General features: G+C 46.8%; 1 protein-coding gene across 2 annotated transcripts in view; it reads right to left on the bottom strand.

Annotated features, from left to right (window-relative positions):
* Positions 1-17,766, bottom strand: part of MLX (MAX dimerization protein MLX) — a 462,488-nt gene that overhangs the window by 52,847 nt on the left and 391,875 nt on the right. For both annotated transcript variants that reach the window (XM_082271957.1, XM_082271958.1), the window contains exon 5: positions 6,439-6,640. In XM_082271957.1, the coding sequence (XP_082128083.1) occupies positions 6,439-6,640 (202 nt within the window). The remainder of the gene's footprint in view (positions 1-6,438; positions 6,641-17,766) is intronic.

Raw genomic sequence — 17,766 nt, 5'->3', positions numbered from 1 at the left:
GAAGCAGGGCTGGCCGGAATGGACACCGGCGGGGCCCCTAGCTCAGAGGGTGAACAGACCTCTGGACCAGGGCTGGAGGGCTCTGTTGGAGCTGAGTTCAAAAGTTCAGTGTCCCCCCAAGCATCATTCTCAATGCCTCCTGATCCGGTAGGAGCAGATCCTTGAGACACTGGAGGTGCAGCCGATGTCAGGGATTCGGGCAGCGGAGAACGAGGACGCAATTGGTCCGCATGCCGTCTGCAAATGGAACCATCTTCCAGGCAGACCCTATACATTATGGGTCCCAAAGTCTCTGTGACAAAAGCAGGAAGCCAACGAGTGTTGGAAGCGCCATAAGATCGGGTCCATACCTTTTGCTGGGCTGTAAACCGGGGAATCTAGTTGTGTTCGACCCTCTTGTCTTGGGACTGCCATACATGTTCCTGGACCGTTTGAGGGCGGAGCATGTCCAAAACAGTCCATGGCTGCCGACCCAAAAGAAGTTCAGCTGGAGTCTTCCCAGTGGTTGCATGTGGTGTGGTTCTGTAAGCAGAAAGGAAGGAGTCCAGCTGCTGGGGTGACAGGGACTGTTTACTTGTAGCTTTGAAATAGCGTTTGAAGGTCTGTACAAACCTTTCTGCTTGACCATTTGTAGCCGGGTGGTAAGGTGCGGTCAACTTGTGTTTGATGTTGTGGGCAGTCAGGAAACTCTGAAACTCCTGGCTTGTGAATTGTGCACAAATTGTCTGTGACAATTTCTCTGGGGTATCCAAACGTAGCAGCGAGATGTAACAGTATGGAAATCGTCGCCTTAGTCATCGGCTGGGTAACAGGAATGACCTCAGGCCACTTTGAATGGGCATCAATAATGATCAAAAAGGTCTGTCCTCTTATCGGGCCTGCAAAGTCCAAGTGTAGGCGAAACCAGATAACCGTGGGCCAAGTCCAGGGCTGGACGCACCCTCGAGGAGGGTCTCTTGCAGTTTGTGCACATCCAGCACACGCATTCACATATGTCGTGATATCGGAGTCGAGGTTCGGCCACCACACATAGCCTCGGGCCTTTTGTTTCATACGTGTGCCCCCGGGATGACCAGTATGTAGCAAGTCCAGAATGTGTCTCCGGAGGGTCTGTGGAACGATCACTCGGTCTCCCCAAAAAACACAGTTGCCAGCCACAGTTAATTCCAGACGCCTACGGAAGTAAGGTTCATAATCCTGTGTGACAGTTGCAGGCCAACCGTACCGTACCCAGGAGAGTATTGTCTTAAAGAAAGTATCCTTGGCTGTATGGGCTGCTACTTCCCTGGAAGACAGAAAGGACAGGCTGGTGTAACGACAACTCTTGACAGGTGGAGAAGAGTCTGTTAATGTCCTTGTCAGACGGGACATGGCGTCCGCATTAGCATTGGCATCATGGCTGCGATACTGGATTTTGTAGCTATATGCTCCCAAGAATAGGGCATAGCGTTGAAGACGGGCCGCAGTCGTCTGGGAGATGCCTTTGTCAGGGCTAAAGATCTGAAGGAGTGGTTTATGATCAGTCAGTATGGTGAATTCCCTACCATACAGGTAAAGATGAAACTTCTTAATTGCCCATATGAGCGCCAGAGCCTCTTTGTCAATGTGAGAGTAATTGCTTTCTGCTTTTGTCAAGGACCTGGAGGCGAATGCCACAGGTTTCTCTGACCCATCTGGTAAAACGTGAGAAAGTACAGCCCCTAGACCATAGGGTGAGGCATCACAAGCCAAGGTGAGAAGCCTTTGGAGGTCATAGTGCACGAGCATGCGTGACGCCAACAGCTTTCGCTTAGAAACTTCAAAAGCACGTTGGCATTCAGCCGACTAGTTCCATCTGGAGTGTTTCTCCAAAAGCTTGTTTAATGGAAACAAAGTGTGTGCTAGATCCGGCAGGAATTTGTGGTAATAGTTCAGCAAGCCCAGTTGGACGTTGGTTGGGGCTGGAGCTTTTACTAAAGCATAAACTTTGGCTTCCGTGGTGTGTATACCCTCTGCATCCACAAGGTGGCCACAAAACTCCAATTTAGGTACCATGAATTGGCATTTCGCCAAGTTCACTTTTTAGACCCTGCTCTTGGGAGTCTCGCCAACACAAGCTCCACGTTACGCTTGTGTTCCTGGTCCATCAGGCCCGTGATGAGCATGTCATCTAACAGGCACTGTTGTGGGGATATGATCGAGTCAGTTCAGGAGTGATCTTCCCGGTGACACCTGCTCTAAGGATCGGTTGTTGGAGAGTGTGGCTGTTAACCCATTGTAGTCTGGTAAGCGGCAGCGGTGTTGGGAGAGGTCCTCTGTGTGCCACTTTCTTCCCCCTTTTTCACCCTAAGCATACTGTATCTGGTAAGCATTTAGTACTCAAGGGTGTTGGTGCTCTATTTGGGGATTTGGCTCTGGTGATGGTGTGCACCTCTTAGGGTGACCTATAAGCATGTAACAGTATTATGCTATGGAGTCTACTTTTTCCCATATATGATTACCATTGACTGATGTGAGGCGAACCTGAGCACATTCATCTGAAGCTGGTCGACTCAACTCCATCTGAGTTTGTGGGTGAACCCTATTCCGTTTTGGGTGATCCTTCTAGAGTTATTGGCTCTGAGGACCGCTTGACGGATTGTTTGGCTTGAACCTACTGAAATCTGGTAAGAGGCAGTGGTGTCGGGAGAGGTCTTTGTGTGTCACTTCTTTTCCATACATACCACTTAATATTTATCTGGTAAGCATTTGGGACTCAAGGGTGCTGGTGCTTCAAACTATCTGCCTTCTGGTGACGGTGTGCACTTCTCAGGGTGATCCATGAGTGTATAACAGTATTATGCTATGGAGTTTCAATTTTTCTCCCATACATGATTACCACCCATTGATGAGAGGAGTATCCGAGCATATCGATTGGAGGCTGGGTGATTCAACTTCATTTGAGTTTTTGGGCGAACTCTATTCTGCTTTCCGGTAAGGAGACTATATGAACACTGGTTTATTCATCTGACCCTGGAATTCTGGAATTTGGACTGTGTCTGTCATTTGGATACATATTTTGATATCCTTGTGGACTATTTATCAATTATTGTGCTTTGTCTGATGATCACCTGTCGATATAGTACATATTAGCGCAACTTAGCCCTTTACATCTATACCTTTGTTTGTCACAATTTAAGTTGCTGCTGTCTTCTATTAGTTAGCGCAGTTATATTCCTTCTTTTTCACTGTGTGAAAGGAATATCCGCCAAAATCTCATCCATTTTGCATTGCCAAATGGCTGGGGCGGAGGCTACCCCAAACACCATCCGATTGTATTCATGCAGTCCCTTGTGAGTGTTGATGGTTAGAAACTTGCGGGACGAAGGGTGGACCTCAAACTGTAAATAAGCTTGTCTGAGATCAAGCTTGGTCAACTTTTGACCTCCTGCAAGAGAGGCAAAAATGTCATCTACTCTGGGTAGGGGATACTGGTCTATCTCCAGTTGAGAATTTAGTGCCATGCGGAAATCACCACAAATGCCTAAGTCCCCATTCGCTTTCTTTGCTGGTACAACTGGTGATGCCCACTCGCTGTGCTCTACCTTTGAGATAACACCTTGCTCCTCCAGCCAGCTTAGTTCAGCTTCCACACCTGCTCGGAGTGCGAAAGGTACCGTCCGAGCTTTGAAGAACCTAGGCTGGGCATTGGGTTTCAGCCTGAGTCTCACACAGTCATGCTTTATTTTTCCCAAATGGTGATCAAAGACTTGTGGGAATCGCTGTTTCAGGGATTCCAACCATCCATCGTTATCTCTTGATGGGATGGTCACGGTGTTGCAGGGGTTTATGGCGATGTCTGGCATGCCAAAGTGAGCAATCCAGTCTCTCCCAAAGAGAGGGGGTCCCCCATGTTCTAGGATATACAATGGCATTCTCTTTGTCTGACCCTTGTAGGATACCTGTACTTTTACGTAACCCAGTGGGTGGAGTATCTGCTTTGAGTATGTCTGCAGTTTGATTGGTGTTGGACGGACAGTTGTTCGGATCAGAAGTTTTCTCCATTGTTTCTGGGTGATAACTGAAACTGCTGCTCCTGTGTCTACATCCATCTTGAGTTTCTTTCCTTCCACAGTTACCTCTACAGTCATTGCTGAGGGTGCTGAATGCTTATGATGTATGTCCAATCTGTGGATCACTTCCTCATCCTCTGATTCCGATGACAATGTATATCTTCCCACCATTTATGCCTTTGTCCTGGGGTTCAGACGTTGTTGTTTTCGCACCTTCTTACTACGGCAGACTCGTTTCAGATGGCCTGCCTTACCACAATTATGACAGAGCTGATCCTTAAACCAGCAGACTTTGTGATCATGGTCTGTATTCCCACAACGGTAGCAAGCTGACTCCAGGGTTGGTGAGGGCCTATATTTACAGTTAGCTGCAGTTTGCTTGACTGCTGTTCTGAAAACTTCCTCTTTAACCTCTTCCCTTCTGCTCTGGGGGTTCAATGCCTCTGTATCTTTCACAGCCATTTCCATCACTGAAGCTATCTCAATTGCCTTTGTAAGGGTAAGGTCCTTCTCTGTTAACAGTCTCTTTTGGCTAGACTCACTATTTAGTCCCATGACAAACCTATCCCTCAGTGCGGTCAGTAAATACTCCCCAAAAGAACAGGTTGAGGCTAGTCTGCGAAGGGCGAGCACATAAGCCTTAATATCTTCACCCGGCTGTTGCTGCCCCTGATCGAACCGGAAATTTTTCTGCAATCTCTAGTGGTTTAGGCTGGAAGTGATTCCATAACAGTGTCAGGAGCTCTGCCAGAGTCTTAGTTGCTGTTTTTTAGGGAAAAGGAGATCCCTAAGAGTGTCATATGTCCTAGCATCAACCACTGTCAGAAATACTGCTACTTGCCTGTCGCCTGGGATGGCATTTGCACCAAAATACTGTTCCAGTTTTTCAACCCAGGAACTCCAGGATGTCTGTTCTCCATCAAATTCACTTAATGTCCCGATCAATGACATTTTCCTGCTGGCTTCTGTGGGTGTTTGTATCCAGGTGACAATACAGAATTTTTTTTTCTTTCTTTTCTCACACGGATAGTAACCTTGTAAATCCCATCCTCGTTGCCACTGTTATATTCTTTGTGTTGTGAGAGACACAGGACTCTGATCGGTATATATCAATGCATCTCTTGCATGTGTCTAAGATGGCCACTCTGCCCCTTGACATCACTCCTGGGTGGAGCCAGCCTTAAAGTAATAGTACATGTGAAACCCTTCAGGTATAACAGGGGGAACCTCTGGGTGAATCTAAGATGGAAAGGACCTGGGGGTACTGGTAGACAACAGGCTTGGCAGTGGCATGCAATGCCAAGCCACTGCAAACAAAGCCAACAGAATACTGGGATGTATAAAAAAGGGGATTCACTCCAGAAATAAAGAGATTATTCTCCCTCTCTACAAGACTCTGGTCCGGCCACATCTGGAGTATGCTGTCCAGTTCTGGGCACCGGTCCTCAGGAAGGATGTGCTGGAACTGGAAAGAGTCCAGAGAAGGGCAACAAAAATAATTAGGGGAATGAAGGACATCTGCTATGAGGAAAGACTGAACTTATTCTCTCTGGAGAACAGACAATTAAGGAGGATATGATATCAATGTACAAATACGGTACTGTACTGGGATCCTAGCATAAGGAACAAACTATTCAGAGAAAGGGAATACAATAAGACACGTGGCCACTCAATAAAACTAGAGGAAAGGCGGTTTAACCTTAAAGTACGTAGGGTGTTCTTCACTGTCAGAGCAGTAAGGATGTGGAATTCTCTTCCGCAAACAGTCATATCAGCAGGGAGCATCGATAGTTTCAAAAAACGATTAGATGGGCACCTTAAAGACCACAACATACAGGGGTATACAATGTACGGTTTACAGCAAACACACACACACATCATAGGTTTAACTGGATGGACTGATGTCTTTTTTCAACCTCACTAACTATGTAACTATGTATATGATATAGCGACCATACCAAATAATTTGACTGGTGAAAGGATTGCCCATAGAGAACAAAAAGAATTCCTCCCACCAGCCCATATAGAGGTTCGCCATAGACAGAGAAAACCTAGCACCATCCCAAATGCCAGCCACAACACCCAGGCAGGAATCCTATTTAAGGGTCCATACAACGGGGTCTGCACTTGGTGAGCAAAAGATGGACAGCCACAAGTTTACTGCAGACAGGGAAGAAGAGCTGCTTGGTCCTACGAGGTGAGGGGGGGGGGATAAAGGAACGCCAGCCTGGGAGAGGGAGTCAAATTTATGAGATATGTAGGTCCTGCAGGTGGGGGTATGAGCGGGACATACCCAGTGGTAGGCTGACATGGAGCTGTCAGGAAAATAAATTTTAGTTTTTGGGTTTAGATTTGAGTTTTAAACACAACTTATTCAGTTTAGTTACTGGTGATCTGAAATGAATACCTGAGGTTTACAGTGCTCCTCAATCCAGCTGAAGACACAAGCAGACAATTCCTGAAAACTGTTCACAGAGATTGAAGCATTGAAGGTCTGAAACAAGGAGTCCATGATGCCTTGAAATACACTGAACTTCACCTGGTCTGGCACTTGGTCAGTCCCTTCGTTAGGATTATTCTGATGAGCTTTAACAATTTGCTCATAATTACTGCAAAAAAAATAAAGACTTTCATTAAATACTATACACCGTTTATAGAGCTGTATTAAAGGAATATAAAAGAGCGACTCTGAATAGAATAAACAACAACAAAATAAAAGGGAATACTTCTGCAACCACCATGTTCAAATTGAGGAGACCAAAAAAGTGCTGAGCACAGCCCATCCACTGCGCTGCCACATCAGGCACGTTAAGTATTTTCCATAGAAGATCCAAAATACTTCCAAGATATGTATCCAGGTTTTGTAAATGCCACATCATATAGGCATGCCTTATACTGTATAGGTGAACTGGGCTAGATTGCTCTTTGGAATGCTTATGTTGGATCTGTATCTGTTATATAAAACACAATAAAAACCTTGTTCAAAAACAAAAATGATTTGTGGGTGTATGCTTTAGGCCCCATAACTTTCACTTAGAGATGGTGGGGAGGCAGGGTGATGTTATCATGGGAGACTTAAAAAATAATATTGAGTATTTAACCACTTCCATACCGCGTCATGTAAAATGACGTCGGCAAAGTGGTTGTGAGGATCCGGGCCGCCGTCATATGACGTCGCCTGGATCTCCCCTCTACTGCGCGCCCCCGGGGGCGCGCAGTGCGGCGATCGGGGGTGAGGCTCGTCCCTCGGACATAGCCCATCCCTGATCAAGGTAAACAGCCAATAGAAATTGGCTGTTTACCACGTGATCGGCTGTGTCAATCACAGCCGATCACATGAGCGGCTCCAGCACGAGCCGCTCGTTCTCTCTGCAATGCGCGCCCCCGGGGGGCGCGCAGAGCAGCGATCGGGGACGAGGCTCGTCCCTCGGACAGAGTCAATCCCCGATCTAGGTAAAGAGCCAATGGAATTGGCTCTTTACCACGTGACCGGCTGTGTCCAATCACAGCCGGTCACAAATGTCAACAGAGAACACGGTAACAAGCTGTCACCGTGTTCTCCTCCTCACACACTGATCCTGTGTGAGGAAGAGAGTGTGGTAACAGCTAGTTACCAATTACAGTGCACCCCAAACACACTGATTGCCCCCCCCCCCCATAAAGAGCACCTATCACTAGCCCATCAAAGTACCCGAGTACCTGTCACCAGCCCATCAGGTACTCAGATGACAGGTACTCGGGTACTCTGATGGGCTGGTGACAGGTATTCGGGTACTCTGATGACAAGTACTCGGGTACTCTGATGACAGGTACTCGGGTACTCTGATGACAGGTACTCGGGTACTCTGATGACAGGTACTCGGGTACTCTGATGACAGGTACTCGAGTACTCTGATGACAGGTACTCGAGCACTCTGATGACAGGTACTCGAGTACTCTGATGACGGGTACTCGGGTACTCTGATGAAGGGTACTCGGGTACTCTGATGACGGGTACGCGGGTACTCTGATGACGGGTACTCGGGTACTCTGATGACGGGTACTCGGGTACTCTGATGACGGGTACTCGGGTACTCTGATGACGGGTACTCGGGTACTCTGATGACAGGTACTCGGGTACTCTGATGACAGGTACTCGGGTACTTTGAGTACCTGTCAACGGAGTACCCGTCATCAGAGTACCTGAGTACCTGTCACCTACCCATCAGAGTACCCGAGTACCTTCCACCTGCTCATCAGAGTACCTGACGCCTTAAGTACCCGAGTACTTGCCGCCTGCTCATCAGTACCCATCACTACTCATCAGTACTCATCAGTACCTATCACGTATCAGTACTGATCATCAGTACCCATCAGTACAGTATCACCTATCAGTATCAGTACTACTCATCAGTACTTATCACCTGCCTGTCACCTGCCCATCAGAGTATCCGAGTACCTGTCACCTGCCTATCGGAGTACCCGAGTACCTGCCACCTGCTCATCAGTACCAGAGTACCTGTCACCTGCCCAACAAAGTACCCGAGTACCTATCACCCTTCATACAGCCACCATGTCCAAGTCCAAAAAGGTTTATATACGTCCTCCGTTTAAACCTAAATACCGGTGTTATGGCAGCAGATAGCTGCCATAACCCTGGTATTTTTTTAAATGGTGGACGGTTGGCTTTCCGATAAGGGTGGTCCCAGCGGCGGATTCGCCGTGGGATCACCCTTCCGGGATGGCGGAAGAGGCGCCCTCCCCCTCCCGCCACGTTCCGGTCCTTTTCCCTGCTTACCGGACCCGCCGGCAGCGGGGAAAACGATCCGGTCCCAGATCCTCACAGACAGGATGTCGAGTGAGGGCAAGCTTGCCCTCACTTGACTCTATGGTCTTGGAGGACCGGAGCTACGGAAAATGTTGTTGCCTAGCAACCGGTTTAAAGGTCCTTTTTTTTTTTCATTTTATATAATCATTTTTTTTTTCTTCTTCTATCTTTTAGTGTACTTGTGAGATCTGAGGACTTTTTGACCCCAGATCTCACAAAAAAGAGGTCCTGTCGTGCCTATTTCTATTACGAGGAATGTTTACATTCCTTTTAATAGAAATAAAAATGATCAATTTTTTATCTTTTTTTTTTAAACGGTGTAAAAATAAAAAATAATAAATAAAATAAATAGTAAAAAAAAAAAAAAAATTAAAGCGCCCTGTCCCCGTGAGCTTGCGCGCAGAAGCGAACGCATACAGAAACCCCGCCCACATATGTAAACGGTGTTCAAACCACACATGTGAGGTATCACCGTGATCGTTAGAGCAAGGGGAATAATTTGAGCCCTAGACCTCCTCTGTAACTCAAAGATGACAACCTGTAGAAATTTTTAAATTGTCGCCTATGGGGATTTTTAAGTACCAAAGTTTGTCGCCATTCCGTGAGCGTGCCCAATTTTGAAACATGACATGTTGGGTATCTATTTACTCGGCGTAACATTATCTTTCACATTATGGAAAAAAATTGGGCTAACTTTACTGGTTTCTTATTTTTTAATTAAAAAAAGTGAATTTTTTCCAAAAAAATTGCGTTTGGAAGACCGCTGCGCAAATACGGTGTGATAAAAAATATTGCAATAATCTCCATTTTATTCTCTAGGGTCTCTGCTAAAAAGAAATATATAATGTTTGGGGGTTCTAAGCAGTTTTCTAGCAAAACAACTGATTTTAGCTTGTAAACACCAAATGTCAAAAATAGGCCTAGGCAAGTGGCTAGGATGCATGATGGTGCGCCTTGGATGATGGGCCCCTCTATATGGCTAGGCTGTGAAAAAGTCTCACACATGTGGTATTGCCATACTCAGGAGGAGTGGCAGAATGTATTTTGGGGTGTCATTTTTGCTGTGTACATGCTATGTGTTAGGAATATCCTATAAATTGACAACTTTGTGTAAAAAAAAAAAAGTTTTCATTTTTTTCCCACATTTTCCAAAAACCTGTGGAGAAAAATGATATGTTCAAACGACCCATAATGCCTCATAGAATATACGTTGGAGTGTTTGCTTTCCAAAATGGGGCCATTTTGTGGACTTTTCTATTGTATTGGTGCTCTAGGGCCTTGAAAAGTGTGATAGGTAGTAAGAAAGTTTTATGTGTATTTATGCTCCTAGAACGCCTGAAGGTGCTTCTTGGACGTGGAGTCTCTTTTTGTGGCCAGGCTGTGTAAAAGTCTCACACATGTGGTATCGCCATACTCGGAAGGAGTAGCAGAATGTCAGAATGTATTTTTGGGTGTATTTTTTGCTGTGTACATGCTATGTGTTAGAAATAGCTTATAAATTGACAACTTTGTGGGAAAAAAAAGAAAAAAAAATTTTTTCTTCATTTTCCCAAGAATTGTGGGAAAAAATTACAACTTCAAAAAACCCACCATGCCTCTTACTAAATACCTTGGACTGTCTACTTTACAAAAAGGGGTCATTTGGGCGGTATTTGTACTGTCCTGACATTTCAGGGCCTCAAGAAAGGAGATAGGCCGTCAGTACATCTGGTGTGATCAATTTTCAGTAATTGGTACCATAGCTTCTAGACTCAATAACTTTCACACAGACTAAATAATATACACTAATTTGGGTTAATTTTACCAGAGACATGTAGCAGTATACATTTTGGCCCAAATGTATGAAGAAAAATTAATTTTTTGCAAAATTTTATAATTGAAACTAAAAAAAAGTGTTTTTTTTCAAAATCTTTGCTCTTTTTTTGCATATATCACGAAAAAAAAAACCCCAGTTGTGATCAAATACCACCAAAAGAAAGCTCTATTTGTGTGAAAAAAATGATAAAAAATTTGTTTGGTTACAGTGTAGCATGACTGAGCAATTGTCATTCAAAGTGTGAGAGTGCTGAAAGCTGAAAATTGGTCTGGGCAGGAAGGGTGTCTAACTGCTCTGTATGGAAGTGGTTAAGGATAGTTGTAGACTTTCATAGCAGGAATTTGCAGAAAAAGAAAAAAAGACAGAACTACTATCCTCAGACTGACTGGGCAGAGGGAATTTCCTAATTTTCCTAAAATTCCTAAGGAGCCAACTTTGCCAAGCTGCATTCCATACTACAAACTGGGATCGAATTCTTGAAACAAAGAACACTGAAGAGCAATGGGAGAGATTTAAAGGACATTAAACAGTGGCATTAATCGGTGCATTTCAATGGGCAACAAAGATAAAAAGAACATAAATTAAACTTGGGTGGCTAAATGCTAATGTAAAGAGCCATATTAATAAGACAAAAAGTCCTTTAATAAACATAAGGCTAAAGGGTCACCATCCGCATTCCAAAACTGCAAAGAATGCAATAAGAAATGTAAGAGTAAAAGTGAACGTGGTACCAATATTCAAAAATGGGGCATAGATATATACCTTGAAACTACATATCATGACATATCATGTCAGATTAGCCTAGCATCAACAGTAGACTATCAGAGGGGATGATAAGGGACCACATCCAAGTATTTGCTGACAAAATTGTATAACTAGCAGTAACAAGCGTGGATTTATGAAAAATCTTTCTCGTCCTACAAACCTTTTAACATTCTATGAGGAGACGAGGTGTAATTTGGACAGAGGAAGTTCTCTGAATACACCAAGTATCTGAAATTTTACACAGTACTCCTTAACCACTTCCTGCAAAATCACGTACCTGTACGTGATTTTGAGGAAGTGGTTGTACCGGGGTGAAGCATTTAGGAGGCATCACCCAGGTATTGTTTTTAGAGCGGACGGTCGGCTTCCATGTGATAACAACTGATGCGGCTAAGCAGTTGCTCGGCCATTCTCACAAGCAACGGGAGGGGACATCCCCGCCACGGGAGACCCGAGCGACAAACTAGCACATCCGCCAGCCCGAACAAAGCCAGAATCGGCTTTGATCAAGTCTACAATGTAGTAACCTGGAAGCAATGTCACAAAGTCCCTTCCGGATTACTCAGCAGCCAACGGCACCAATTTAGAAAAAATCTAAACTGTTCAAAATCGCCAAAGTAATTTTCTAGCAAAAATACTGATTTTAATTTGTAACCAACAAATGTCAGAAATAGACCTTGTCTTTAAGTGGTCACAAGACTAAATTTACAAATTTAGGTCTCTTGGTATTGAAGATAGTGTATGTACCTGGATAAACTCCAGAGGATGATGATAAATAGCATATCTTCTGAGCAGTATGGAGTTGTAGGTGGGGTACCCCAAAGTGCTGTCCTTGGGCCAATTCTGTTTAACTACTTCTGGACCGAAGGATTTACCCCCTTAATGACCAGGCCCTTTTTTGCAATTTGGCACTGCGTGAATTTAACTGACAATTGCGCTGTGTCATGCAATGCTGTATTTAAATTAAATTTACATCCTCTTTTCCCCCACAAATAGAGCTTTCTTTTGGTGGCATTTGATCACCTCTGCGGTTTTAATTTTTTTGCGATATAAACGAAAAAAGACCAAAATTTTTGAAAAAAAATGACATTTTCTTTTTCTTATAAAAAATATCCAATAAACTCGATTTTTGTCATACATTTAGACCAAAATGTATTTAGCTACATGTCTGTGATAAAAAAAAAAAAAAATCTCAAGCATATATTTATTGGTTTGCGCAAAAGTTATAGCGTCTACAAACAATGGTGTATATACTGGAATTTACGTAGCTTTTACTTTCTGACTGCCTATCTCATTTCTTAAAGTGCTAAAATGGCTGGGCAGTACAAACCCCCGTCCCCAACCCCCCCCCCCCAAAAAAAAAAAAATTACCCCTTTTTGGAAAGTAGACACCCCCAAGGAATTTTCTGAGAGGCATTTTGAGCCCATTGAATCTTTAATTTTTTTGTCACAGGGGTTTAAAAAATAAAGAACAGTTAGGTGTCTGCAACTAGATCAGTCTCAGTCCCTTCCCCAATTAGTAATAGAAAAACAAAAGGAAGACGTCCCACAGGGATTTGGGTGGACAGGGCTGATCAGGGGTGGGAGAAGTATATAGAGGTGAAGAAAGTAGATTGAGATAAAAAGTATAATTTATTAAACACAGTTAAAAATAAAAATAGAACAAATGGTACATCTAACAAAGTCACGTATAAAAACAAATAGCATGACGACATGCTATAGATCAGGGGTATTGAATTAAAATTCATGGAGGTCTGATTAGTACAATTTTCTTCCAGAAGAGGTCCAGATTGCATTTTTGTGTGATGACTCGGATTCTTTACATCACAGCCCAGGTGTGCAGGCATGACAGCCCATTCATTTGATTGAGCTGCTGTGTCTGCATTTTCTGCTGGGAAAAAGCCCTGGCACCTTTTTTAAAAATGCAGTCGCATGGAAACTGCATCATGCAATTTCCAGGTGCGGGAAACAGCACATTGTATTTCATTGCATTTAAGAATCAATGGTACCCCTGCACGTTTTCTGTGAAGCTGCTTATCCCCCTTCACCTCACCACCCACCACACACAGCACTGCCCCCTTCATGTCACCCCCCCCCCCCCACACACAGCACTGTCCCCCTTCACGTCACCACCCTCCACACTCAGCATTGTCCCCCTTCACATCACCCCCTCCCCCAACAGCACTATCCCCCTTCACATCACCCCCCCCCACACAAAGCACTGTCCCCCTTCACATTACCACCCCCCCCCACACACACACTGTCCCCCTTCACATTACTACCCCCCCCCCCCACACACACACACACCACTGTCCCCCTTCACTTTACCACCCCCCACACACACCACTGTCCCCCTTCACATCACCCCCCCACACACACAGCACTGTCCCCCTTCACATCACCACCACCCCCCCCCACACACACAGCACTGTCCCCCTTCACATCACCACCCCCACCACACACAACACTGTCCAACTTCACATCAACCCCCCCCCTACACAGCACTGTCCCCCTTCACATCACCCCCCCCCCCCCACACCACACACACACACAGCACTGTCTCCTTTCACATCACCATCCCCTTCACATATCACCCCCCACACACAGCACTGTCCCCCTTCACATCACCCCCCCCCCACGCACACACACACCACTGTCCCCTTCACTATCACCCCCCACACACAGCACTGTCCCCTTTCACATCACCCCCCCACACACACACACACAGCATTGTCCTCTTCACATTACCACCCCCCCACACACAGCACTGTTCCCTTCACATCAACCCCCCCCCCCCACACACATACCACTGTCCCCCTTCACTTTACCACCCCCCCCACACACACCACTGTCCCCCTTCACATCATCCCCCACCAACACAGAGCACTGTCCCCCTTCACATCACCACCCCCCCCACACACACACAGCACTGTCCCCCTTCACATCACCACCCCCACCACACACAACACTGTCCAACTTCACATCACCACCCCCACCACACACAACACTGTCCAACTTCACATCAACCCCCCCCCCTACACAGCACTGTCCCCCTTCACATCACCCCCCCCCCCCCCCCACACACACACACACACACAGCACTGTCTCCTTTCACATCACCATCCCCTTCACATATCACCCCCCACACACAGCACTGTCCCCCTTCACATCACCCCCCCCCCACGCACACACACCACTGTCCCCTTCACTATCACCCCCCACACACAGCACTGTCCCCTTTCACATCACCCCCCCACACACACACACAGCATTGTCCTCTTCACATTACCACCCCCCCCCACACACAGCACTGTTCCCTTCACATCAACCCCCCCCACACACATACCACTGTCCCCCTCCACATATTATCCCCCGCAGCACTGCCCCTTTCACAACCCCCAACCCACAGCACTGCCTCCCATCACATATCACTCCTGCAGCACTGTCCCATTCATATCCCCCCACAGCACTGCCCCATTCATATCCCCCCACAGCACTGCCCCCTTTACCCCCCCCCCACAGCACTGCACCCCTAATATCCCCCCCACAGCACTGCCCCTTCACATCCCCCCACAGCACTGCCCCTTCACATATCCCCCCAACAGCACTGTCCCTCTCACATATCCCCCCAACAGCACTGCCCCTCTCATATCCACCCTAACAGCACTGTCCCTCTCACATCCACCCCAACAGCACTGTCCCTCTCACATCCACCCCAACAGCACTGTCCCTCTCACATCCCCCCAACAGCACTGTCCCTCTCACATCCCCCAACAGCACTGTCCCTCTCACATCCACCCCAACAGCACTGTCCCTCTCACATCCACCCCAACAGCACTGTCCCTCTCACATCCCCCCAACAGCACTGTCCCTCTCACATCCCCCAACAGCACTGTCCCTCTCACATCCCCCAACAGCACTGTCCCTCTCACATCCCCCCCAACAGCACTGTCCCTCTCACCCCCCCCCCCAACAGCACTGTCCCTCTCACATTCCCCCCCAACAGCACTGTCCCTCTCACATCCCCCCCAACAGCACTGTCCCTCTAGCATCCCCCCAACAGCACTGTCCCTCTAGCATCCCCCCAACAGCACTGTCACTCTCACATCCCCCCAACAGCACTGTCCCTCTCCCATATCACCCCCAAAAGCACTGCCCCTTTCACATCCCCCTCACAGCACTGTCTCCCTTTACATCACCCCCCTACACACACCACTTCCCCCTTATATCACCCCAACAGCACTGCCCCTTTCACACCCCCCCCCCCCCAACAGCACTGTCCCCCTTTGCATCACCCCCACACACATACACAGCACTGCCCTGCTAACACACACCCCCATAGCACTGACCCCTTCAAATCACCCCCACAGCATTGCTCCACTTTACAAGAATCCCCACACACCACACTAACCCCCTGTACATGACCCCTGCTCCCCATCCTTCACAAGTTCACAGCCGGGCCAAGTCCTCCCTTCACTCTCCTACCTTACACAGAGCTGCGAGCAGGAGGCGGGACAATCTTGAACCGAAGGCAGAGGAACAGCAGCACTGCATGGAGAGAGGCAGCCGACTGTGTGACTCCCAGCCAATCGCCTCCCGCCTCCTAGAAGCCAATCACCTCCAACCTGAAAAGTTAATTCAGGCAGCTTCCTCTCTCCATTCAATGCCGGTCCCGCCCCCAGTCAGAATCGCCCCGCCTCCGGCCATCTGCCATGCTCTGCTAATGACATTGGCAGAGGCAGGGAAGTAAACCAGCAGCCAAATGGCGTGATCACGGCGGTCCTGATAGAGCAGCAGCTCAGGCGGATGCGGACCGCGGGCCGCCATTTAGCGATGCCCGCTATGGATGGTTGTGCTCAGGTTTGGTGCATATGATCAGTGTCATTGTAAAACAACTGATTAGTAAACCCTGATCGCCCGAACCACACCCAAAGGATACTAGGCAATTTCCTTAGGATGCTTGGGCTTGGGACAGAGTGAAGGCAGCACAATGTCTTCATTTAAATAAAAATCAGAAACCACCTTCGGGAGAAAAGATTGATTTGGGTGGAGTACCACTTTATCTCTGTGGACCACTAGATAGGGTGAATGGCAGGACAACGCTGTCTAAATCTTTTGAAAAGGGCTTTTGACTCTGTTTCAAAATCTTCCTCATTATTGCAGATGCGGCGCAGATGGACAAATTGTCCTGCTGGAATACCTTTAATTGTGTGTGCAGGGTGATTGGAATTGAGCCAGAAGGAGATTATTAACTGCTGAAGGTTTTCTAAAAAGGGGTGTGGTAACCCGTTCGCCTGAAGCCACCAGCAAAACATCCAAAAAAACAAATCTGACAATCGTCCATGTGGCCCGTGAACAATAAGTTGCTTTCATTGGAGTTCAAATAAGTCAAAAATGATTTTAGATCTCCTATACATTTGTCACAAACAAATAGCAGGTCATCAATGTAGCGAAAAAAAGGGAATTTTTGTAAAATCTTACCATAAAATTCCTTTCTCTGAGTCCTCTGACAATCGCCGTCCACTCATACAGTCTTCACCAATGGGTATTGACCTCTTATCCACAGGAGCAAGCTAGGCATAAGACTTGTTAAAAACAAAGCAATTTACATAGACACACCTACAGGGGGCTGTCCCTCTGGTCCAATACCCCCGGCTAGCCTCATTCCCAATTCAGTTTGGTAGCAAACAGTAGATAGTCCATGAACCCCAAAAGAGGAGCGGGGGCGGCGACTGTCAGAGGACTCAGAGAAAGGAATTTTACGGTAAGATTTTACAAAAATTCAGTTTTCTCTTACGTCCTCTGACAGTCGCCGCCCACTCATACAGTCTTCACCAATGGGATGTCCCAAAGCAGTGTAGACATGAGGGGTGGGAAGCGCAACCGTCACAAAGGCAACGCAGCACCCAGGTCAGAGAAAGGAACCTTATCTGAACAGAAAGGTAAACCGTCTGGGTAACAGAAAAGCTAAACTGGAGCAACAACCCAGGAAAGCAAATAAACAAGGGGAAAACAACCCCAACAGACAAGGCACTGCCACACACAGAACTTTGCGGCCAAAGGAGGCATCTGCTGATGCCAAAACATCAAGTTTGTAAAATTTGTTAAAGGTGTGCACGGATGACCAAGTCGCAGCCTTGCACATCTGGGCCATCGAAGCCTGATGTCGGAAAGCCCATGATGCACTCACGGCTCTGGTAGAGTGCGCCTTGACAGGGAAGGGCGGAACCCGTTCCTTAATTGAATAGGCCTGTACAATCGTCTGTCTGATCCATCTTGAAATGGTTGCCGCAGACGCAGCCGTACCCTTCCGAGGTCCCTCAGGAAGGACAAAAAAAGAATCTGAC

The sequence above is a fragment of the Pelophylax lessonae genome (genome assembly GCF_965119305.1).
Source record: "Pelophylax lessonae genome assembly, chromosome: 11".
Taxonomy (NCBI): domain Eukaryota; kingdom Metazoa; phylum Chordata; class Amphibia; order Anura; family Ranidae; genus Pelophylax; species Pelophylax lessonae.
Note: the sequence above shows the minus strand (reverse complement) of the source record. Positions and strands in the feature narration are given on the sequence as shown.